The 25,241-nt window shown below is 34.2% G+C and overlaps 3 protein-coding genes across 3 annotated transcripts in view; 2 read left to right on the forward strand and 1 right to left on the reverse strand.

Moving 5' to 3' along the window:
• Nucleotides 1-25,241, reverse strand: part of LOC144845548 (peroxisomal multifunctional enzyme type 2-like) — a 254,730-nt gene that overhangs the window by 160,034 nt on the left and 69,455 nt on the right. The gene's annotated exons all lie outside the window — the stretch shown is intronic.
• Nucleotides 6,405-14,335, forward strand: LOC144845552 (arylsulfatase I-like). Its single transcript, XM_078702964.1, has 7 exons — nt 6,405-6,713; nt 9,816-10,002; nt 11,544-11,704; nt 11,942-12,155; nt 12,331-12,583; nt 13,476-13,633; nt 13,944-14,335. Exons 1-7 carry the CDS (start codon nt 6,465-6,467, stop codon nt 14,213-14,215), a joined length of 1,494 nt encoding a protein of 497 aa, XP_078559090.1. The 5' UTR covers nt 6,405-6,464; the 3' UTR covers nt 14,216-14,335.
• On the forward strand, nt 17,392-18,714 carry LOC144845158 (uncharacterized). The gene has a single exon (XM_078702311.1). The coding sequence runs from the start codon at nt 17,392-17,394 to the stop codon at nt 18,712-18,714; it is 1,323 nt and encodes a 440-aa protein (XP_078558437.1).

Raw genomic sequence — 25,241 nt, forward strand, 5'->3', positions numbered from 1 at the left:
TATATATATTTTCTCATAGTTTTGAATCAACTGTCTACAGACGATACTATAAAACAGTAATGATTGATGTCACAATTATAACATTATTCAAATCCATTATTGAAATAATAAATGAATAAATAATAAATTAAATGGCAGAGTTTACTCAACAACTAATGTATAGTTATGCATTTTTATTTAGCAATGTGATCGCTCATTGTTTACAAAAATTAAACTTTAAATAGGCCATTTATATCCAAATCCATTCTATAAGTGAAACATATAGGCTAATCTGGGTACATTATAAAAACACTCCATTCAAGCTGATAAACTGTTATAAACAAGAGATAACAATACGATAATTTGCTAACTCAATACTTGAACCATTTTCGGTTTTATTCAACATTTTCGGTTTTATTGTAAATTAAAACTTTTTATAATGAATGCAAAACTGCTAGAACCAGTGCAGGCATATTCTCAATTGACACAATTAACAGCATACCATACAATTAAATTATAGAGAAACAAAATGGTAACAGATTCATTGACATAATTATATGTTTATTTGTTTTTACTGATTACCTGATACAAGTGAAAGGAATGTAGATACAGAAACAAAATGGTAACAGATTCATTGACGTAATTAAATGTTTATATGGAAAGCATACAACATAGGTCCCGGAAGAATTGTAAATATCGAAGATAACACAGAGCCTGCCGTCATTCAAGTTGACGAATCCCTATCCAACCAAATTATCTTCAGAAGGTTAACAGCACAGCAGAAAAGGAAAGAAGAAATTATGTTAATCTTGAAGATACAGATACAGAGATGAGTGGATTATTCTTTTGTCCCGAAGGAGGTTGTGTGAAGGCATATTCATCATTAGGTCGTTTGGCGATCCATTTGAATGCAGAGAAGCATACATATGCTCCTGAACATGAAAATGTATGCGACAGAGCACGTATAGCTTATGCTTCACAACTAGCCGGAACAAGCACTAAAGTATTTTCAATTAAAAGATAGTACCTCATCAGCATCTTGTCAAAAAAGTCTTGATATGGGATGGGCATTGAAAGTAGTGAAAGGAGCAAAAAGGTTCACTAACAAGCAAATAGAGTATTTTCGATGTAAATTCGAGGAAGGAGAAGCATGTATTAAACATGATCCTGAAGATGTGAGTATAGGTATGAGAAGGGAAAGAAACAAAGATGGAACAACATTCAGTGGATTTTTTTCCAGAGAAGCCAAACGATTAAGGAGATTGGAATATTCTGAATGCAATGATGATCCCGCTAAAGAAGAAAACAACATTCAAATGATATATAAAGCTGTAAGAGAAAGGCTCATGTTAAACCATTCATTACAATTTGAGAATGTTAACATCTGCAACATTTTTTAGTTTACAACAGCTTAAGAACATCTGTGACTATTTTGACACAGATATATCTAGTCTCAACAAAAAAAGAAAAGATCCTTTTATTACGAAGATTAAGGAGACTAGAGGGTGAGCTCGCTTCGCTCGCTCCCCCTCTAAGAAGTTTAGACGATGGTTCTCGGAATGACTCGGGTAAAAAGGTTTTAGAAGGACATTCTGGCCTGGACGTTTTCGGTCGGTTACCAATATTGAAATGCTTGATATCGTAAAACTAAACCTACTCACTAACCTGTTTCACAGTGTCTTAGATGATTAATAGCGTTTTACGTATTGTGTTTATTGTTTGGTAGGGTCCTTATAGTGTGGATGTGGGGAGGCGGAGTTAATTTGAGGGAGGTGCTTATTTGAGGGATAAGTTACATTTTTTAGTTTCAATAATATGGTACATTTACAAATAAAATCCTCTAGTAAATTATGAAAAGAATAAGAAATGCTTGGTAAATTGTAGATAACAGTCCGATGAAATCTACTAAAAATAGCATAATTGTGTTATAAATATAATACAATATTGTGTGTATAAATGTGGATGGGCGTTTATTAATTGTTGTTTTATTGGGGAGGTGTTTATTCTATATAATAAATACATTATTCCGCGAAACAGTGAGTCTTTTTGGCCTACGAAGGAAGACGTTTCAGACGGCTTGCAACATGGGCAGAAGTGTCCCAGGGTCCAAACGGGACACAGATAGCGCACAGTATACATAAAGTCCTGACAGCTTACTCAACAACTCGGCTATCGGGGTTTCATTCGATTTCAAACAAAAGCTCGATGTAATTTTATATACTTATTCCCCACAATATACTCCTATGTATACCTTCACACGCGCGGTCCGAAAATAAACAAAAAAATAAAATGGCTATCGCCACCAACGGCCAACTTAGTTGAAACCAACCATGCAGGAAGTTGCAAGGTGATTGGCACACCTTACCGTGAACCCGGAAATTACTTCTACCGCTCGTAGAGTTAAAAATCTACCGATGAAATCAGGAATTTTGTTATAAAACCCTTTATAATATCTTCCTAAGATAGAAATATGGAACAATATCCTAATAGTGGAAACTAATGTCATCAAATCTACGTTTCGCGGTACATCTGAGATAGATAAGGTAGGTATCCAAGGCGGAGATTTGTCACGAAGTTTTTCCATTGTGCTCGTGTATGTCAGAATTAACCATAATTTATATATATAGATTTCCATTGTGTTCGTCTATGTCAGAATTAACCATAATTATAGATACAAAACCAATGCACTTGTTCTGGGTAATTTGATTCCTAGACTATGTGCAAGTGGAAGTGCAAGAATTGCCAACCAAAGGAAAGATAATATTTAAAATGAGTTTGTAGTAACCCTAATTTTATTACTGAAAATGATTAGAACCAACAGTAAAAAAGTCTTTGCTTTTAAACACTTTTTATTATATTATACTGTATGTTTTTAATTATTGACAATTATTGACATATTGACATACATTTGCAAAACAAATCGATTCGAGTGTTACCATATTTTTTTTAATTTTTTCATACAACTAAAAAATATGGAACTTTTGCCAATGACCTATGCTCGACGCGATTATGAGATCATGCAACACAATTGATTTACATATACACAATATTATTTTAAAAACCGTTGCGTATTAAAGTTGGAATTTATTCGGACTTGTTAAGCCTCCACTGAGTGTGAGGGCGTTTGTTGTATGAGAGAATGTATCTGGTGGGTGAAAATCTGTGAAAATACCATATATGGCTCTGTGGTCTGGTGGTACGATACTCGCCCTGTAAGCGGGAGGTTGCAGGTTCGAATCCCGCCAGAGACATTTTTTCATACAACTAAAAAATATGGAACTTTCGCCAATGAGCTATGCTCGACGCGATTATGAGATCATGTTCCGAATATGAGCACTGTTTCTATACACAGTGCTACGCAAAACAATTGATTTACATATACACAATATCATTTAAAAAACCGTTGCGTATTAAAGTTGGAATTTATTCTGACTTGTTAAGCCTTCACTGAGTGTGAGGGCGTGTGTTGTATGAGAGAATGTATCTGGTGGTTGAAAATCTGTGATAAAGTAAAACAGCCAGAAAAGTTAACAGAGCTTTCGGGCAACACTAGCCCTTCATCAGTGCAAGTGCATATATATAACTCCTACTACAAATAAATGGTACAGTCCAATCCTGTACACTACCAGAAATGTAACGCTTTCAATTTATTCAAGTCTTCTATCTACCTTTCACAAAGGAAGCATTTGTTGATATCTGTATAGAGCAATGTCTACATCATCGTTATGTACATGTTTAAATGAAGTTGTACGCACACAAGTTAGCAAAACAATCAGTTCTAGATTTTTAAACAATTTTGGGGTAGGGTATAATACGAATAGCCATAAGTACAGTTTCTCTTGCTCAAACATTTAATTCTTTATACCAATAAATAGAGTAATGTCTGTACTACATTTTGGTTTTAATATTTGATTCAATTTGAATTCAGTTCAATTTTTATGCCATTACCTTACAAAATACCATATCCCGATTCAGAAAAAATAAAAATATTTATGTCAACATCAGTATAACAAAAATATATTCCCCAAAGTTGTTTGCCTTTTATCCATTCACACAATGTCCATAGAATATATATAATTAAGAACACCGCAATTCAAGTGTTACCATAGACGTTCTGAGGCATTAAACTTTGGCCAAAATTGGAATTTTTACAACTGGTAAAAACACCCCTATTGAAAATAAATGGTAAGGTCCATTCACATACCCGATCAACAATGTTTTGCTTTCAGTTTGTTTATAAGTCTTTCATCATCTTGTATCCAAAATTAAATGAAATTTCAACAATCCGTGTAAGAGTTAAAGTTAAAATCAACGTTTACCTTATTTTACAGTGAAATAACAGACAAAATTACAAGAAAATGCTGTAATTTTAAAAAATGGCGTTACTATGGCAACAAGGTAGAGATAACCCTAACCAAAATAATTTTATCTGTGCATGTTTGCAACCAAACCTCTTTCACTGTGCAAATTTTAAAGAAAATCTTATTATGATTTATACAATATTCACACTTTTGGATAGTTAAGAACATGGCTGCATTCGTATGCTCAAGTTAGTGTTTACCGACCGACCGACCAACCGACCGACCGACCAACCGACAGACTGACATAGTGAGCTTTAGAGTTTCGTTGCATGCGACTAAAAATGTGAATAGTGTATTGTGAATATAATAGTGTAATCATTGTTAATAATGTATAGCATTTTTAGGTTTTTTTTATTTAATACATTTTTTAAACACTATAAATATTTTTAATCATCTGAAGATAACTATATAATTAATAGTGTAAGATCAATGTGTTACGTTCACCACCCAAACCATTAAGTCCAGGTGATTTCCCTACAGAGAGTTTATCAATGCAATTAGATCTAAGATCAGGAGTGACATTTATACCAATCTCAAGCGGACAGTATTCTACAAAAGCTTCATGAGTCGTGTTATCCACACAGTTAAACAAATTCAATGATTACAAATGTTGTTTTCACCACTAACATTATCAATAACTTCAGAGGTATTAGCTCTAGTATCATTCATATGCTTAACACCTTCCCAAAAACCTTGGTAGTCCCTATCACTGAAAGATTGAGCCAATTTATCAGTAAGTTGTTGATCATTCTGTTTACACGTGCGTAACGCAACTTAAGACAAGAACGAGAAAATGTCATAGAATGAAACAAAGGCCCATTTCTGGGTTTGCCGTTAGTTCTCCATAATAAAAAGGCTTCACGAGCAACATAATGCAGATCAGAAACATAATCATTCCAGCCCAGCACAATATTATATGACTTATTACCATGTATTATTACATGTTAGTGCATCAGTACAAATGTTAATATTACTAAGTAAATATTCAGTAAATGAAGCATAAATGTCAATATTAAAATATCCTAAATACTACATTACAATCGGTTAAATTACCTACATTCTATAACGCTTCCATAATTCATTTATTCCGTACTCAATTAGACATTTTAATAACCGTAGTTAAGTTGTTGATTTTTGTTGCTATGTAATTTTATTGTATTAACCTTTTAACTCTGAGCAATTGTATGTCACATGAATTTCCGTATTATATGGACAACTAAACTGAACTATGAACTATGTTATGAAATATGTAAAAGAATGCTGGCCAATGCATTCTAATCGGCCCAATCTCTATCGGTAGATAAATCGTATTTTTTATTTGCAAGGGATAAATCCCAACGACATGGATTTGAACCCAAGAATTGAAGATTCATTGACATAATTATATGTTTTTGTTTGTTTTACTGATCACCTGATACATTTACATTTAATGCTAAATGTAAAACGAATTGTAGATACAGAAACAAAATGGCAACAGATTCATTGACATAATTATATGTTTATTTGTTTTACTGATTACCTGACATTTACATTACATTTTAAATGTAAATAAATTAAACGAATGTAGATACAGAAACAAAATGGTAACAGATTCATTGACGTAATTATATGCTATGATAGTATGTTATATATGAAATAAAGTTATTAAACATAAAATCATATCTATAACAAGGCCATACAGCACATGCAGGTGCATTGTGTTCTGGTGCAGTTGTTAACTGGTATGATTGTTATTATTTTTGTTATTAGGACATTTTGTGTTCATATTTAGTGAGAAATTAACGATTTTAGATACATGAACCTCACGTGCTCGTGTTTTGTGGATCTAGGCCCTAAGCCTACAGATAGTTGCCTTCTTGTTTTTGATACGAATCAGTCATGTACTATAAAAGACAAGTTGAAATGTTACGGTTATAATGTTATGATTGATAAGTTGTACTGTAGTTCCATGACAGCATCATGTTTTATCTTTCTATGTAATTGTATTATTATTGGTATTCTTTAACCAAGAACATGCAGTCCACACAATATTACAAAAAAGGAGTGCCCATATCCGCAGATGGATCCAAATGGATTAGGTCCTATAAACACTTCATTCACTGATACGTTCTATCCAAGTCCAAGATGGGTTCAATTATTATTGCGCTCGTGTTCTCTATCTACGTAAACTTCTGCACTTCGGCTAGCCCAAAACCTCATGTCATATTCATGCTATCTGATGATCAAGGGTATCGCGATATTGGCTATCACGGATCGATTTTTGATACACCTGTGATGGACAGCCTAGCAGCGGAAGGGGTAAAGCTGGAAAACTATTACGTCCAACCTCTTTGCACACCAACAAGAAGCCAACTACTGACCGGAAGGTACCAAGTAAGTACTGATTTGTACTATTCTGTAGCCAAGATGATCTTGGCTACTAAATATTATACTCCGTGACATTCAGTGATACTTTCATTTCATTTTTTATTTATTTTTCAAAATCACATAGATTTAAAATTGACAAAAACAAAACAGAAAACGAGAGAAATCTTAGGAGACAATGATTATCCAGTTTACAAGCAGAACAAATACTTAGATCTCTTTAGAAACCTTCATGCCATGTCACATTTGCGGCAAATCTTGCAAAACTTTATTTGTCGACACTACTAAAGCATTTACGGGTTACTAAACTGGTTGCATTTTTCGAATGTAAAATGTCTCCGTATAAGAATAGTCACACAACATAATATAGATTAGCAATCAAATGATTGATCAACCTGTTGAACAGAACAGACAATTTTAATTCAGCTGGTCACTCGATTACTTTTAATATTGTATATATAATAAATACTACATATGCCTTTATCAACCCACATTTATTATACACTTCAGCACCGGATAAGGTGGGAATGGATGCTTCCTTTGATAACGTTTAAACCTTGAATAGTTGAAGAAGATAGATAATGAAGAAAGATAGTGACCTACTAAAGGATTAAAAGCGCAGAGTGAAGAACAACAATGAATTTTAGTCGTAGGCATATTCTTAATTTTTCTTTCAACAATAACTAAAGATAGTCTGACTCTACAGCTGACTCTGTCGGTCGGTTGGTAGGTAAATACTAAATTGTATTGATATCAGTTTCATCTAGCTAAGTCAATTTTTCAGAGTATATTCCTTATGGCCCGAATGCGATGTGATTATTTTTTCACGGTGCGCAATAAAAAATTACGCGGTTTACGCACGATTTAACGAAATCATGTTTGTAATCATATCTTCACAAGCATGAATCACAATTAAATAAAATTTGATAATCATAAATTTCAGGTCATATTTCATCATTTGGCAATAAAATTACGTGCGTAGCGCATATAATGCATGCCTACACGCGATTAAAATGTTCAAAACTGTCAACATTTATTTACGATGAAATTAGATTACGTTTCAGGCCATTTTAAGCGTTTAAAATATTGCCATGAGGGCGCAGATTTTTGCACGCGCACTGTGCGTTAAACGTTAATACGCACTCTTTTTGCCCGATTTCTGTTTTGCAACCTTTCTTTAATAATATCATCATATTTGATTCACTTTTCAACTCGAAATTACGTTATACGAGCACGTTAAAAGTGACAGGCTGCGCACCTGTAAGTTAACAAATTGGTGAAAATATGCTAAATTTTAAAATTAATATAGGCCTAGATCGTCAGAATGCTCGGGAACACATATTTTGCATTTCATTTTCTTAAAGTGCATCATATGTATGATTTATTATGAAATTAAGAGAACACAAGTTGAATAAGTCATCATTAATTGCATATTAATTTTTTTTTAAATAGTTTCGACAATCAAACAAATGATGACATTTTCATAGGCCGAAATAACAAACTTAAAATTAACTTTCTTCCTTAAAATGCTCATATATTAAATTTAAAAGTATATAGTTTGACAGTGCATCATTTTTTTATATTTTAAAGTCATCATAGTTCAAAATTATAATTCATTGCGGCATTTAATAATCTGTCTCCACCAAAGTGGTTACTGCATAGTAAATACAACTTATAGTGATGTATGGTTCGGTGGTACCGAGATCGAGTCTTACCTTGGGAAACAAAACGAAATAAGAAGCTTAGAGACATAACAGCTTCCTCAATATGTGTGCTCTTTACAGGATGGCCGATATCTGAGCTCTTAACTTTTCATGCCATTTTTTTTTTGCATTTATTTTTAATTGTTCCAAGAGCGCCAATTACGATTGGAACCTACATTTCTTTACAATAGTAATATCAGGTCGATTGTGTTTTAATTTCTTATCCGTGTAAACTGTCCCAAGTAATTCGAATGTTTATTATAAACACTAACTCAAATTTGAGCACGCAACTGCAGCCATGTATATGTTTATTATTATTATGCAAAATCGATAAGTAATTGTGCAAAACAGAAAATAACGGAGAGAGGTATTTATATATCAAGGTTTATTTATTTCAATTGTTCTTGCAGTCAAAAAAACTGAATTACAACAATCATGACAATTTATAAAAATTGGATAAATAATATAATAACATTTAACATTAAAATTAACATCTCCATTAATCAACAACATACAATTATTTTATTTTATTATATAATGTATATTTTAAATTGTAATTATTACAATTTAAAATATACATTATATAATAAAATACAAATTTACATTTGTCAATTTCCCATGATGATTTCTATGAAAACAAACACCCATGTTCTCTTGATCCGACGCCATTGATTGATGGTGTTCTTGATTTTGTATATTAAATTATAAACTGGCTTTTGTATAAATTCTTGAAAATTGTATCCGCCAAACCATTAAGAAGCCTAATCTTGCCTGAAGCCTGAAAATCTCATTATCTGATTATTATCGCTTTTTACTTTAAAATGTTAAAAACAAGTTGCTGTTTACGGAATGTAGAATTCCTTCTTTTTATGAATATATGGCCTGATTGGTAGAATAAATACAAGCGAAAATGTGATAATAAGCAACGTCTTAGTTAAGTCGAAGATGCTCTCCAGGTGGAATGCCATCCTGAGATGAGTAGTAGTAATTAGTCTTGTTTATTTTATTTCATTTTTATGTGATTTTTACTTTCTATGGACCAGAGATTCCGAAATAAAAGATTGAATGAATGAATGAATAATAATCAAAATATTTGATATGAAACCACGTCAACTTTATCAATCGGATTTAGACGTTCATTTGAAACTGCTGATCATCATCGACATCTTCATAATGTTTTTCTTTTTTTGTAAAATGTGAAGTTTCACTCCATTAATTTGTAAAGGATTTTTGTTTGCATTTTTGCTTATCTGATTAAATAACTTGAAATTAAAGTTAAACTAAATTATGGATGATACTCCCATGTTGGGACGAAAGCCAGACTGGCTAAAAGGATTGGTCTTTGGCAAGTAAATACAATACCATGGACTACCATTTAACTCTTATTCTATTGGATTGTCTTGTGCAGATTCGAACGGGTCTTCAGCATGGTGTTCTGAAGCAGAACCAGCCAAGCTGTCTTCCAACTGATGAGGTAACCATTGCCGAGAAGATGCGCGATGCAGGTTACTCAACACATATGGTTGGAAAATGGCATCTTGGATTTTATGAAAATGCATGTATGCCAACAGAAAGGGGTTTCGATACTTTTTTGGGTAATTTTAGTTTCTTTTAACTAATTGGTTGGGACACTATCTTCCTAACTATGTTGTTTTAGCATAGGCCTATCAGTTAAATTAATCAACAACAACTGTGACACATAACATTAACAAACACCTTTAACATCACCAAATGTAAGCATCATCATCATCATACCACCCGAAAGGTCACTATAAAATAGATATGTTGTCCAACATTATTAAATGTAACCAAGTGAATTTACTTCACCAGATATTTATTAGTGATTCCAAATCTAGGTCTTTTTACTCGCAAAATGTAAAAAACACCCTAATTGATAACATACAAATGACTTTTCTATTTATTATTAATATTGTCTCAATTGTCTTAATATTGTGCCTAATTTCAAAAGGATTGATGCATTTCATCAAATACTGTGCCATAAAATAAAGATATTGGTAAAATTGCGTGAAAAATAGGTCATTGACCTCTGACCCAAAAATGCAAGAATTGGATTTTCAGATGTACCAAAGTATGTCTCACACAAAATTCATATTAATACCAATGGTAAAATATGTGCACTGAATCGACTCATCTCTCAGTCTATCTGTAAATATATACCTATCTACACCGAAATGAATGATAACTTTTATAATTTTTATACACTATATTTTTAATCGTCATGCACCCATTGTCAGTAGGCGTTTTAGATCTAAACTACCTGCCTGGCTTATTGATAGGGATGATTTGCTTGATCTTGTGCACAAAATATATCAGCAGCCCTCAAATGGTTCAATGACTATTTTGTCAATATCGGTCCCTCTCTTATAAACAGAGAAAAGCTAGATCGCTCTCCTTTCAACACTAACATCCAGGTAAAAGAAAGACAATCACCTGTTTTCAGTTTTCAAACTGTTAGTCAGTATGAAGTTGAGGGAGAGTTGCTCACGGTCGATCCTAAGCAGGCCACTGGTCCGGACGGAATCGGGGGCAGGATCTTGAGGCTTGCAGCCAAACACATTTCCATACCTGTTACATATATCATAAATCATTCTATTAAATCAAACACATTCCTCTACATCAGGAAACAATCAAAATGTCACCCCCATACACAAATCTGGTGATACTCATGACTTATACAACTACAGATCTATTTCCATACTATGTAACTGCTCCAAAATCCTTGAAAAAAATGATTCACACTCAACTTTAAAATCACCTCACTGAAAATAACCTTCTTTGTTCCAGTCAATCTGGTTTCAGATCCGGCTTCTCCACACTGTCAGCAGTGACTAAGACACTTAATAACTGTTATACTAACATCAACCGTGGCTTTCTCAGTGCCGCAGTTTTCATTGATCTCCGCAAGGCTTTTGACCTTGTGGATCACCAACTTCTTGTAAATAAACTCCCTTATTACATACATATCTCCATCATCCTCACAACTTATTAAACAGTCAAATTCGCTGGACCTCAAAGTGCATACGAAAGTTGATCTAGCTACTAGTAGCAATTGTTATCATAGTTTAGAAACCTGTTTACCGCATCCATTCTGCTTTTCTTTTTCCTTTGACGTCAGGTTATCTAACTGGATCTGAAGATTACTACTCACATGATAAATCAAGTGGCTATGACTTCAGACGTAACGCCTCGGTTGAGTGGAACTATGATGGAGTCTATTCTACTATACTATATGCCGAGGAAGCAGTCGATATCATATCAGAGCATGACCCAGATGAGGTAGGTCAGCATAATTTCTTACGACTTTTTTTCAAGACATTATGTGGAGCATCTTGTGTGTGTTTATCCTGTGAAATGGGTTTCCACCTCTCTGGAGAGGACTTTCATTATTGTCAATCCTTTTGTTTCTAGTCAGTGCGGCAACATGTAAGCCTTATAAAGCTCAATATGAATGACATTTAGAATAATGTTATTGTGATAAAAATATAAATATATAATCAATTTTTTTTTCTGTAGCCAATGTTTCTATACATCCCGTTCCAGGCACCTCATACACCATTAAGTGCCCCTTCAAATTATACTGACCCTTACACATCAACAATAAATGACAATGATCGTTTAGCATACGCCGGTATGGTGACGTGTATGGACGAAGCTGTAGGAAATATTATTGAAGCACTTAAATCTAACTCTGATATGTACGACAATACTGTTATCATCTTTTCAAGTGGTATGTATTAGAAAATGGCAAAGAAATAATGAAAGCATCATGTCAAGTCGAGAGGATGATGGTGATAGCGTCCACAAATAAATGAAATCCTTCTATATTAGTATTTTTTAATATATTATTTTGTACCTTAATTATTCTAAGTCAATTTAAAATGTAAACGTTTAAACGTTTGTAGATAACGGTGGTGATACAGCTGCAGGTGGATATAACTGGCCGCTTCGAGGCGAGAAGGGGTCATACTTTGAGGGCGGTATTCGTGCTATTGGATTCGTCCATAGTCCACTCCTCGATGATGGAATCAAAGGAACAGTAAACAATGAACTAATCCATGTAAGTGATTGGTTCCCGACAATCATTGAAGGCATTGCTGACTGGAATACTAACGGAACAAAAACTCTTGACGGTGTGAATCAATGGAATACGATTAAGTGAGTCACTGTTTTGCTGAGGTTCGCGAATAGGCTACATTCGCTACATTTTTTAATTTTCGTGTATTCATTAAATTCACTTTAATTATTAACATTATTAACAAACGTTAATCCACAACTAAACAAGAGTTGACTTAACTTTTTTTTAATAAGCTTCGATGTAACTTAATTCTTTGTATAAAAGTCAAATACCGATTTTTTCATGAATTCTTGTAATGTGTGTGCACTCGGCCTAAAATATCTAGGCTGGCGTAATAAATTCCTCGCATTGTTATATAGCACATACACGAATTACATTAGTGTATTCATAGAGAAAGCTCTGATAAAAGAAAATAGAAGCACATACAAAATGAGTCAAAAAATGTCAGAACTAAAATTATACAAAGTGTATGTATGCATTAGTTAGTTATTAGTGTATTTTGACATCTAAATCATCGTTTAGATCGTTTTATATTATATGACCCAGATATGGAAGAGAGTAATTTCACTCTGGTATTAGCATTGAAACTTGTTTTAGGTTACCCATATGTCTTCTTACTAATTGGGGATAAATTCCATACATACAGACTTCTTCTCATTATTAGATATAAAATACGATTATAAGCATATATACTTTTGACACACATTTACAATGTTCTAGACCATACATACTTGGTGCAAGCAAAACCATATTGTCGGCGTACTTACTTCAATAAATGCAGAGGGAAGAGCATTTTACCATCAAGATAAAATAAGCGTCTGTGTACTTATTTTGATCTTCCATACCAGTTCTCCTAATAATCTTATTTAATGCGTCGGTGAAAATATGTATTCACAATTTGAGTAAATAGCTCCAGCAGCAGGCACCGGTTGATTTAATAATGATTTATTATTTTTACTATTTTTCATGAAGGAGTGGAAGTGCCTCAGGGCGAACAGAAATTCTTTATAACATTGATCCGATGGCGGTGTTGAGTAAAGGGGGTAAGAAATGGAACGGACAATCTTTCGATGTTAAGATCAGTGCTGCCATTAGGTCTGGTGATATGAAGCTAATTACAGGCGACAAAGGTAAGCACAACGTTGTTGATTTCACAAAGATTAATTTGAAATTTCCCAATAGGCCTGCAGTCATATATTTTTTCAATATTCAACATACATTTTGTCAGACTGCCGTTACTCCTTCTATCATCTTGTGTATATATAATTTTCACAATTATTATTATTTTACATTCCTGGTTGTTAACATTAGGGAAACAAACTACAGATAACACACAAGTGGTATAAATTAATGAATATTGAAGTGAATATAAGTAAAGTTTTGTATTGTGTGAAAACGAAAATAATTTAGGCCTAATTAATAATGTATTTTTAAAAATAGGAACTGATGGATGGATTGCTCCTCCAGACGCCTCGTTGACGTCTGTATCTGGTCCTGCATACTCGGGACAAGTCGTCTGGCTTTACAACATCACAGCCGATCCTACAGAAGAGAATGATCTTGCCGAAACCGAAATTGATACTGTGATTGCGTTATTAGATAGACTCGCCGTGTATGAAGCGGATGCAGTTGCAGTAAATTATCCGACTTCGGAGTCTGGTGCCAATCCAAACACCAACGGCAATGGAGGTGTATGGGGCCCGTGGGCATAATATAAAGTTTGCCAAAATTTTATTAGAAGTTTTTTTGTTTGCCATATAACATTTATTCCATCATGTTTCATCAGACTTCTGTCCCATTTAAATTAAAACTACAACTAGTAAAGTAACGTATATATGCCTCGCATATGAGTGTGTTGACTGCCATTTCTTATTGTAGACATATGCCCTTTTCCATACTATACATTACGATTTTGCTTGATCCTTATTAAAACATGAAATCTCTATTAATCCTTATAAATTATTATTATTTTTTCTTTATTACTGTTTTATATAATTTAGTACCGTACACCTAATTTGTATAATAAACTAGATTTGAACTCGTCACTATGGACGAGTTAGGTTATCCGCCGCGCAAACTCCACGTGCACGTCATACGGTAGTATATATTGCGCACAGAAAAAAGATTATGCCATTGTGTCTGAAGAAAATAAAATTATATTAGTGTGCTCTCTATTTTGTATACATTGTTTATATACAGTTATATATATAGGCCTACTACATACAGTGTAGTTAGGTGAAAATAATGAGACCCGCCTTTTATTCCATTTTTTAACATCATAACGTCATCAAAATAAAACACGTTGATATCAATTTTGGAAGAAAATTATATGAGCAACAACATATTAACGTGTTGAAGAAATTTGGATACGTAGAATATGGATGCGCGCTCTTAAATGTCATGAACTATGACGCAAAATATAAAATTACGACTTTTATAATTAAACTGGCCATATAATGACGTCACAACATCCGATGCGCAAAAATGTGCACAGGAATACGTATCTACAATTCAACAGCTTCCAGAAAACGTTTAATCATGAGTATCACTTTTCATTCTGAAAAGCTATAACATATTGAAATTTACTGTAATGATGAAAATAAGTGACCCAAGTAATTCACGCTTTTGAACATGATGACGTCATAAAAATTTTAAAAATGGTAAATCGAGCGAAAGATAATTGACTGACCTAGACAATATAAAAATGTGGGGGGGGGGGCGGGGGAATGGAATACGAATAAGTGAAAGATGCGCTCTATCAAATGTGATGAGCTATGACGAAAGAGACAACAATCCTATATTTTAAATTCGAGTGCCATACGATGACGTCACAATGTCCGGTTATCCATATTGATGCATGATCCGATATCTACAACTCATCATCTTCCAAAATATGTAATAAAAATAACTTTGACCGTTTAATTTAGAAACTATGACTGTTTAAAAAAAGGCATAATTTTGATGAACTTTTTCATCAAAACGCACGCGAATTGTCCAATTCGAAGTGCTCGTATGATGTGATTTTAAGTCGAAATTGTTTAAAAGTTGGTAAAATTACTAGAAAAGGCTGGAAAAACATAATTCACGCGAAAAAAAATGTTTTTAGCGCTACGTCCGCACCGAGTGTGAAAACATTTTGCGCTCGCTTTGAAATTTTGATATACTTAAAATGACATGAAACGCTTATATAGTTGATTAGAAATTGATTTTACACCTTAAAATTGTAAACGCGCGTGCGCGTTTAACTTTCTCTGACATTTTTAGTTAGTTAAAGTTAAAGTTAGCACATGATAGGCCTATATACAGTATTTTTGCTAAGTTTCAATTTAAAATGTTATTTGGTTTACGACCTATGCTAAATTCGTAAAATCGCACGTAAGTCACTTTGAATGTAGACGCAAGGCAAAATTAATTCACAAGACAACGTAGTATATAGATCATGATTACACGTTGTAGCTACACTTAAGATTAGCCTACCAATATGCCTATATCAATGTCGGCAAATCATAGGGTTACTAGTAAGCCTAGAAGGCCTGGGCCTAGTATCCTTGCTGATTTTGTAATTTTACATGTAGGGAGACAACAACTAGTTGTTGTCGCAGATGTAGGACTACTAAAGGTCATAAAATGCTACTTTAAGGTCATAAAAACATTAGCGTAGATCAATCGCGGCAGATTTCGAACATTGGCAAAATTAATGTTTTTTAAACCCAAAGGGTACTACTACAATTTACAAACAATTTGTATTTAATCTTGTAAATTACATTTATTAATAATCTTGTAATAATAAATAAGAGAAATATATACATGTACATATATATATATAAATCCCAAGGCAAATTACTGAAAAAATGACAATGCTGTGGGTATCAGTGGCTGCATCTCAATAGAGATACAAAAAAAGCGAAAACCTAAATCAAAACGATAAAAGTAAAACAGCCAGAAAAATTAGCAGAGCTTTCGGGCAGCACTAGCCTAACCTAGAGGCCTATGTACAAAATAATTTAATCAATGTTGATATAATAATAATTATTGGTTTAATATTAATAATGATACACTATTCCTGTTTTAATAGACTAGGTATATTACGAACGATCCCGTGCAAACGCGACTCTATAGCTCACTATGTCGGTCGGTTGGTCGGTCGGTCGGTAAACACTAACTCAAATTTGCGCCCTTGTTATTATTGTTGTCCAGGTACGTACTAATAAGCCTGGCGCTAGTTTCCTTCGCTTGTATTTTGACTCCAAATTTGATAACTAACTTTATCGTGTGAATACCACAACTTAAAATTATGCCTCATCTATCTATCTATCTATCTATAATATAATAGCACTAAGCCAAAATGTGTTCCTCTATCTAGTCTTAAACCGCAAGTCCGATACCAGCTTCGTTCGAGCTGGGGCACCAATTCTCCTTTATCCATTAGTCTATATTAGAACGGAAAATTTGTACGAAAAAAAATGTGTTTTTTAGACCAATTTCATTGCAAACTGTTCGGTAATCCTCGGCCATTTTCCTACATCACAATTTGGTCACTCGGGTCACTAGCAATATCGAGACAGCCTGTAGCACATGATCAGTGATCAGCGCAGTGCTGCTGTACACCATTTCAAATGAATCTCACGGGCACTGAAATATAAAGAAGAATTCAGTACTGTATAACTTTATCTTCCTTCTAATATAAATGCTGTATGTACATTAGTCTCTACAGTATACATCCATTTACAGATTTGTGTATACCACATTGTACTATTATTACAGTACTATCTATCTTTTTGATTGCCGAACCTTACAGTCACAAGGGTGTGTACTCTCACCAATTTTATTTTCTATATTTATTAATGAATTTGTTAAACTTCTTCGTGAAAGCAATTTCGGGGTAAGAATGAATGGTGTCTGGATGGGAGGGCTCTTTTGGGCTGATGATGTTATATTGATTGCTAATAATGAAAGGGAAATGACTGAAATGTTAGAAATTGCCAATATATTCGCCAAAGAATGGAAACTTGGTTTTAATCATGAAAAATCAAATGTCATGGTTGTTGGAAAACGCATAAATAAAGATAAAGAGTGGAAATTAGGTGAAAAATCGATAAAAGAAGTAAATAGTTATAAATATTTAGGGGTCTATATTTCCTCAAACATGAGTGAACATTCACATTATGAACATGTTATCCAAAAGGGCAACCGGCTTATAGCTTATATCAAAGGTATCATAGCTAACCTTGATGACTTTAACCGGGTGTACTATGGAAACATACTGTGGAAAACCATTGCAATTCCTTCAATAAATTATGCTTGTAGCATTTGGTATAATAATTCCAAGAAGGATAACGAAGACCTAGAGAAAGTGCAATTGCAAATGGCCCGCTTTCTTCTCAAAGCTCCACGGTATACTCCAAAAGAGGCACTTTATGGTGACCTTGGGTGGGTTCCATTATCCAAGTTACACAAACTGTCCAGAGTTAAATTATTTAATCGTTTTATAACTATGGATGACCACAGGTGGCCTAATATTGTACTTAATTCTATGCTACAATTGAAATGTGACTTTGATCGTTTAAAATATAAATTTCTTAGTAGTTGTGTTGACATATTTGAAAAATGTACAGATATAGGCTTTTACAACAATGTTTTTGATAATGATAGTTTAACTCTTGTTCCTTTCTCAGTCAGCAATGTCGAGCGATGTGTGTCAGAATCATATAAATCAGAGTGGTCAAATAATATAATGCAAAAAACCTCATTAAATTTATACTCAAAATTGAAACCTTTCCCTAATTTAGAAAAATATTTACTTGATAAAACACATTTTTATGAGACAAGTCTGAAATTTAAATTAAGATCTAACACTCTACCTTTAGATTGTAAAACTTATAAATGGTCCAATGATGTGTCCGGTCTTTGTACTTTATGTGGGAATGGTGAAATTGAAGACATTAAACATTTTTTATTAAACTGTAAAGCATTTGATAATATTAGAATGAAAGAATTATCCATTCTACAAAATAATCTTGTGCTCTGTAATGATTATGACACATGGAATCGTTACACAACAGCCAGTGCTGATGATAAATTACAGTATATTTTAGGTGGAGATTCTATCGCGATTTGTAAAGAATCTGAGACCTTTTTTGATTTGTTTTGTAAACAATACACAAGAGCTGCATGGGAGAAACGGTCAGAACTTAAATCTCCCAATATATAGATTGTTTTTCTTTTGTATTGTTGCTTTTATATATGATTTGTAAATATTATACACCTGTGATAACAACTATAGGTCTTCAGTACCTGATGTTGAAACACAATGGTTTGTAATGTAAACTCTTTACTATATATTTTATGTTTATTTTTATATACCTTTTTAAATTATCAACTCAAACCTATGATACTGTAGGACAATTTAATACAGTACCTGTATTACCATGTTGATAATGATTTTTCTTTTATATTTTTGCAAATAGTTTAAGAACCTGTATCCGTCATATTATGTATTGTTTTGATGTATTATGTTAATTTGGATGCACCACTTCTGTGTGTGCCACCGATGCAAAGGTGTCATTTCCTAATAAATTATTATTATTATAGTCATTATACGACGGTGCCCGTTCATTAGACGGGACGTACCTGCTAGTAAGTACTTTAATGAAGAAGAATCACATAAAAAGTAACAAATAAACCCTTAAATGAATGATTTTACTGACGTGTTTCTCGCACACTGGTCGCGAATTTCGCTTATTCAGTGTTCAATATTTTTGTTTCTATGGAGCGCCAAAAGAGCAACGATAATAAATAGAGGAATAAAACTCAGTGGAATGCGTCAACTTCTAATGCTGTAATATGTTACTGCTGATACTGTTCTGTTTTCAAAGAATAATAACAACCCTAAATCAACATCACTACCTACTTTGTCTATTTTATTCTTAAAGTTAACGAAACCGTGTATAGTATCAACAGTAACATTTTTTCCTTATTGACAGTGACAAAATATATTGAAATTGAACGTGATTTTCACCAAATAATGCGTTAAATAATAATAATGTTGCTCTTTTGGCGTTCCATAGAAACCAAAATATTGAACATTTGAGTATGCGAATTCACGAAATGCGAGAAAAACGTCTGTAAAATCACCAATTTAAAGGATTTATTGTTACTTTTATGTAATTTTCTTCATTAAAGTTCTAAGGTGTGATATTCAGGATAAAGTTGGTTAACACATTTTAGTTAAAATGTTTCTTATTATTATTTACAAAATGTGTTTAATTTTCGCGATTTGCCAGACTTTGCCAGAAAACTCATGACGTAAATTTTGCGATGCACCTGTGGCTGTAATAAATCGTAAAAAAATATAAATGTTGATTTTTGATTGTTTCTTTTGCTTATCTGGACTCATTAAGTATATTTTGCGATGCACATGTGAGGTCACAACAATTTACGGCGATGGCTATACGGCGAGCGCGTGCGCGGCGGTGATATCCTTAATCTTGCGATTACGATTGTTCTGAAATCATAAATTATACAGGCCTACATCCCTAATACGTTGTAAAAATATGGTTCTCGGTCAAGTTGTCCTTTAAGATTTTTTAATTCCGATTGTGATATTTAGTTTAGTTGTTTGTAGTTTAACATGTTTTAATTCCGATTGTATTGTAGTATTTATTATTATATTGTAGTATTTAGTATTTCCTATCTCTTATACACTGCGCATGAGATCTCTCTTTATTTTTATTTTATTCAGTTGACAACCAACAGCGATAAAACCGCCACTAACAGGTTGAATCTAAACATAATAAACTATAATAATACATTCAAATAAGCAACAATAACATAAACAAAGATCGGAACATTATAGAGATTTAACAATTTTACCCTATCATAAAATAAATCAATATCCAATCAAGTAACAAGCAACCTATTAAATGTGTTAGGTAACTGCTGAAAAATACCTCGTTTTGTGCATTCAACACGACCACAAGGAACGTGAAGCAAACACTTGCTACGAGTACGAGTTGGTATATTCAACTTAAACAAAGCAACAAGAGGACAACCATAAACAGAATTGAAAGAGTTGTATAAAAGAACCATATCAAAAACAACTTTACGATTTTCAAGAGAAATAAGAGAAACATTATAGTTAGGACAAGTGTGAGTAAGGAATCTAATAAATTTGTTCTGAACATTAGAAATACGCTGAGATTGTGTACAAGAAATTGAATTAAAAATGACAGAACAGTATTCCAGGTGGGGCGCACGACTGAACGATACAATGATGGTAATGCTCCACCATTGCCCATGAATCTACAGTTCCTCCATAACAAACCCAACATTCTATTTGCCTTAGATACAACATAATTAACATGCAAACATAAATTCAATTAAAACTCCTAAATCCCTTTGAAAATTAACACAATCTAATTCCTGATCATTCAACTTATATTTGGTTAAAATAGGCTTTGTTTTCAGAGTGATACAAAGATTTACATTGTCATTTGCTTATTTTTAAAGAAAGTTTCCATGTCTCAGCCCATCCCACATTTGAATTCAGATCCTCTTGCAGCAGAAGAGCGTGTCAGGTGAAGAGATTACTTTAAACAACTTAAGGTCATCATCAAACAGAAGTGATTGTGAAAACTTAAAAACAGAAGGAAGGTCATTAATATACAAATTAAAAAGCAAGGGGCCAATAATTGACCCCTGCCAGAGCCATATATATAAACTGGTACTGGTACTGGTTCAAATAACCGTCTCACAGAGACATCTGGTAGCCATTGACTTAAAGTTGGCATTTGGATGTGTTACTTTTAAATGTAGGCCTACAGTATGAGAGTGACTACTACCAAATTACACAGTCACAAAACAACTTATAAACAGTTCATATATACAGTTAAAACATTGCTGGGAATTATAAATTTCTGTTGAAGCAGGCTCTAATGAAGTTGCATCTAGTAAGTTGACTTTGTTGTACAACTCTATCAAGTATTGATGGTATCTTCCGACCTCTTCGTTTACTTTGGGTTGTGTGAAAAGTAAGAATTTTTGTAGGATCTTCATTTTCTTTTCTAATTACATGTCCGATCCAGTTGAATTGTTGCTTGTAGACATATTCTTCTAGCGGTTGACAGCCAGTAATTTTGTAGAGATCGTCATTATCAATAACGTAACGCCAGTCTATATAGTTTTCATCTGTTTCTTCATCTGAGGATATGTCTACATGGTTTGGTGGGCAGACTCTTTGAAAGCCATTCACTAGCATTCTTCTTAGGAAGGTTTTGTATGTTGTGCTAAGTTTGGACATTTCACTTCCTGTTGCCCTCCAAGCATGGCAACCATAGGTGAGTCTACTCCTAACTAGACCATTAAGAAACATCATTCTTGTTTGTAAGTGGATCGTTCTGTTGGTAAGCAATGCTCTATTCTCTGCAAATGCTCCTTTGGCTGAATTGATTCTGTATTTTACTTCTTGATCTCCAATATGAACATCATTGTAGGTAGCCCATACACCAAGGTATCTAAAGTGTGTTACGTTGTTAATGTGTACGCCGCCAATTTGTATGATGCATCTTGGGTATTCTTCAACTTCCTCTTTCCAGTTCCATATAATGGTTTCTGTTTTGGGGGCACTAATTCTTAGACCAAATTCCAGACAAACTTTATTCAAGATGTTCACAATGGTTTGCAGTTCTTCTTGTGACCAGGAGCTTACAGCAAAGTCATCAGCATAGCCACTTTCAAAGTCGTCATAGATGCCCCTTGATGGTGCTTTACGTCTTTGAGCACGATTTGTAGCTTCAATAGGAATTAGGTATTGTATCATTAGGCCATCCAAACTAGCATCTTTACAGCGTTGTTTGAACACTCTAATAACGTAATCAAAATATTGGTTAAACATGCTGGTACTCTCAATACCACCCTGTCGCACCCCAGAAGATGTTTCGAACTTATCATCACTCGGATCGTCGTCAGCAAGGTATGCTTTCGTTGAGCTGTACAGTGATTGTATAATGTCAATCATAGTAGTAGACTGGTTTAAGTGAAACCTATTACGAACGCTTAGGAAAAGAAGATTACGATTCACATGGTCGAATGCTGCTGTTAAATCAATGAAGCATGTATAGAGTTTGCGATTTGAGCGATACGCAATTTCCTGGATCTGCTTGATTACATATATAGCATCATTGCACCCTCTGTTGGACCTGAATCCAAACTGTGTGCGTAGAAGTTGACTTTCATAAAAGATGGAAAAACGTGAAAGAATGATAACCATAAGTATCTTTGAAAATGTAGACCCAATCGATATTCCTCTATACATTGATGGATCAAGTGGACTGCCTTTTTTTTTCCAAATGGTTGTTAATTTGGACAGTCCCCAATCACTTGGTACTTCTTTCGTTCTCCAAATTTCCTCAAACAGTCTATGTACATGGTCGACGAATACTGGGTTCTCTGTGGCGACTTGCAACATTTCAGAAGCGACATCTAGGGTAGCTTTGCGACCTTTTAGATGTCCGATTGCATCAATAATTTCTTTCTTGGACGGAGGTTCATTGTCTATCTCAAATTCTGGTTGTCTCAGGTTGATAATATATTCTCTAAAGAGTTACGACTTTGAAGATTAGAAGCCATTTTTGTGTTAAACACACAAATTCACCCCTCTTTTTATACAGTAGTAGTAGTGGCTCTCTGTTGTGTGTTTTTGCAGAGCCATATAATAAAGAGTTACGACATTGTAAAATCGCTACACCGTTGCCATTGAAATCGCTACACGCGCAGATGTCGCCGACGCGAATCGGGGAGGTCTCCCCGATTCATCGCAGACAAATCGGCAAAGTTCAACCATTAAGCCTGGTTTCCATAAAATCGCTACACCGTCGCTACAGCGTTTCCATTAAAATCGCTACACGCGCAGAGATGTCCTCGACGCAATCGGGAAGGCTCCCCGATTCAGGGTTGGGTAGGTTTGGCCAGTATGCGTACCTTTTTATGGCCAGCGGGCGTCCCGGATATTGCGCAATATGGCCAGCGGGCGTCCAATTATTGCGCAATATTTTTTCAATGGCAGCGTCCGCTCCGTGCGTACGTCGTGTGACGTGTGTGAAGTACGTACAATGCGACACAGAGGGCGTTATATTTAAATTTTCCGCGCGAGATCATCGGCGGGGAGAGAGTCGGTTTTCATTTTTAAGAGTTTAAATTGTTTTAAACCTAGGCCTAGGCCCACTGTAAACACTTTTGCCTATACAAAGGAGCATACACTATAGGCAATATAAATGAAAAGGCTAGTAGCATTATTTAATAAACAAAGTTGAGTTCTAATAGCCTAACTAGGCTAGGCTAGGCCTACTAGGCTAGCCTATATCCTACTAGGTTAGGCTCCGCTAGCCTCCTACTAGCTACTACTACTACTAGGCTAGAGCTAGGCCTAGGCTAGTCTATGCCTCTAGCTAGGCTAGGTTAGGCCTAGTAGGCCCTAGCTAGTAATACTACTACTAGGCCTAGCCTACCTACCCTACTAACTAGGAGGGTCTGGGGCGGATCCAGAGGGGGGGTCCACGGGGTCCGGACCCCCCCTAAATTTTAAGGGTCCCCCCTAAATTTTAAGGGTGCCCTCTTTTTAGAGGTTCAATATTTTATTTGTGTGACATATTTGTGTGTATATTAGTATGCACAGAGTAGGCTACACTAACCCCAAAAATAAAAACAGAAATGTATCACAATGAGCGCGATGTTAAGTTACGGCGGCCGATCAAAGAGCATCGTGAGAGGTGGTGTGACGCGTGATGATCTCTACTTAAACTTCTAAAAATAGATCGTTTCACATACTACAGAGGGCGCATGTAAACTTTTTACGATTCAACTCCGCGTACGTTACCATGCGCGCTATGTCATTGACTCGATTATTTGTCCATTGGTAAACACATTTTTATGTATTATTATTCTGAAAATAATTGAACTGTAAACATAATTCTGTTGAGTATTTGTTTATTTACATATCATTCCATCAGATCAACTATTTTTTATTTCCATTACATCCAACCAAACATGTAAAAAATGTAGTTAAAATATCGTACTATCTATAGCGCGTACGACCATACGCGGTAGATTGTTTACTCAAAAATCATCGAAATTACACTATTCAACCTTGTTTTTGTAGTTGAGCCTCTCATGACCTGGGATTTGTTTGTCTTCCTATGCCAAGATAATATAGTTCTACAAGTTGAAGCCATGTGCTTTTTTCTCTGAGAAATATTTATTATAAGTGCCAAAAAAATTGTTTTTTTCTCGATATGAAACCTTTATTATTCAAATCTTTTAAAGAAAAATCACACATACCATAAAGAAGGTTCATTTATTTCATTTTTGAAACAATATTTGTGAAAATTACGTGAGGCTCAACTACAAAACCACCATTTTGTGATATGATGTCATCGTAAGCCAATCAAAACTGAGCTTTCCCGCGATCGGCAGAGCTCACGGTTGAATGATTTTGGATTCTGGCTATTTGATTGGTGGACGCGAATCACCCACAGAGCGGAATGTTTTCTCTCGCGTGTACCAAGAAGTCACGTGATCTCTCTGTACTAAACGGTACTACACAAATTTAGAGCAATGAATTTGTACGAATTCCGTTAAATAAACAACTCTATATATTTTATAAACATTTAATAACATATTTTATTGATATTTCCAATGTTGATATATAAAAGAAATTACTATAAAACGTAATTATATGTAATT

This window comes from Antedon bifida, chromosome 6 (assembly GCF_963402885.1).
Source record: "Antedon bifida chromosome 6, ecAntBifi1.1, whole genome shotgun sequence".
Classification (NCBI taxonomy): Eukaryota; Metazoa; Echinodermata; class Crinoidea; order Comatulida; family Antedonidae; genus Antedon; species Antedon bifida.

Coding starts and splice junctions, on each gene's coding strand:
- LOC144845158 (XM_078702311.1), top strand. CDS start 17,392: ATGAATGGTGTCTGGATGGGAGGGCTCTTTTGGGCTGATGATGTTATA.
- LOC144845552 (XM_078702964.1), top strand. CDS start 6,465: ATGGGTTCAATTATTATTGCGCTCGTGTTCTCTATCTACGTAAACTTC. Junction 11,705..11,941: donor CAGAGCATGACCCAGATGAG/GTAGGTCAGCAT, acceptor TTTTTTCTGTAG/CCAATGTTTCTATACATCCC. Junction 12,156..12,330: donor TGTTATCATCTTTTCAAGTG/GTATGTATTAGA, acceptor AAACGTTTGTAG/ATAACGGTGGTGATACAGCT.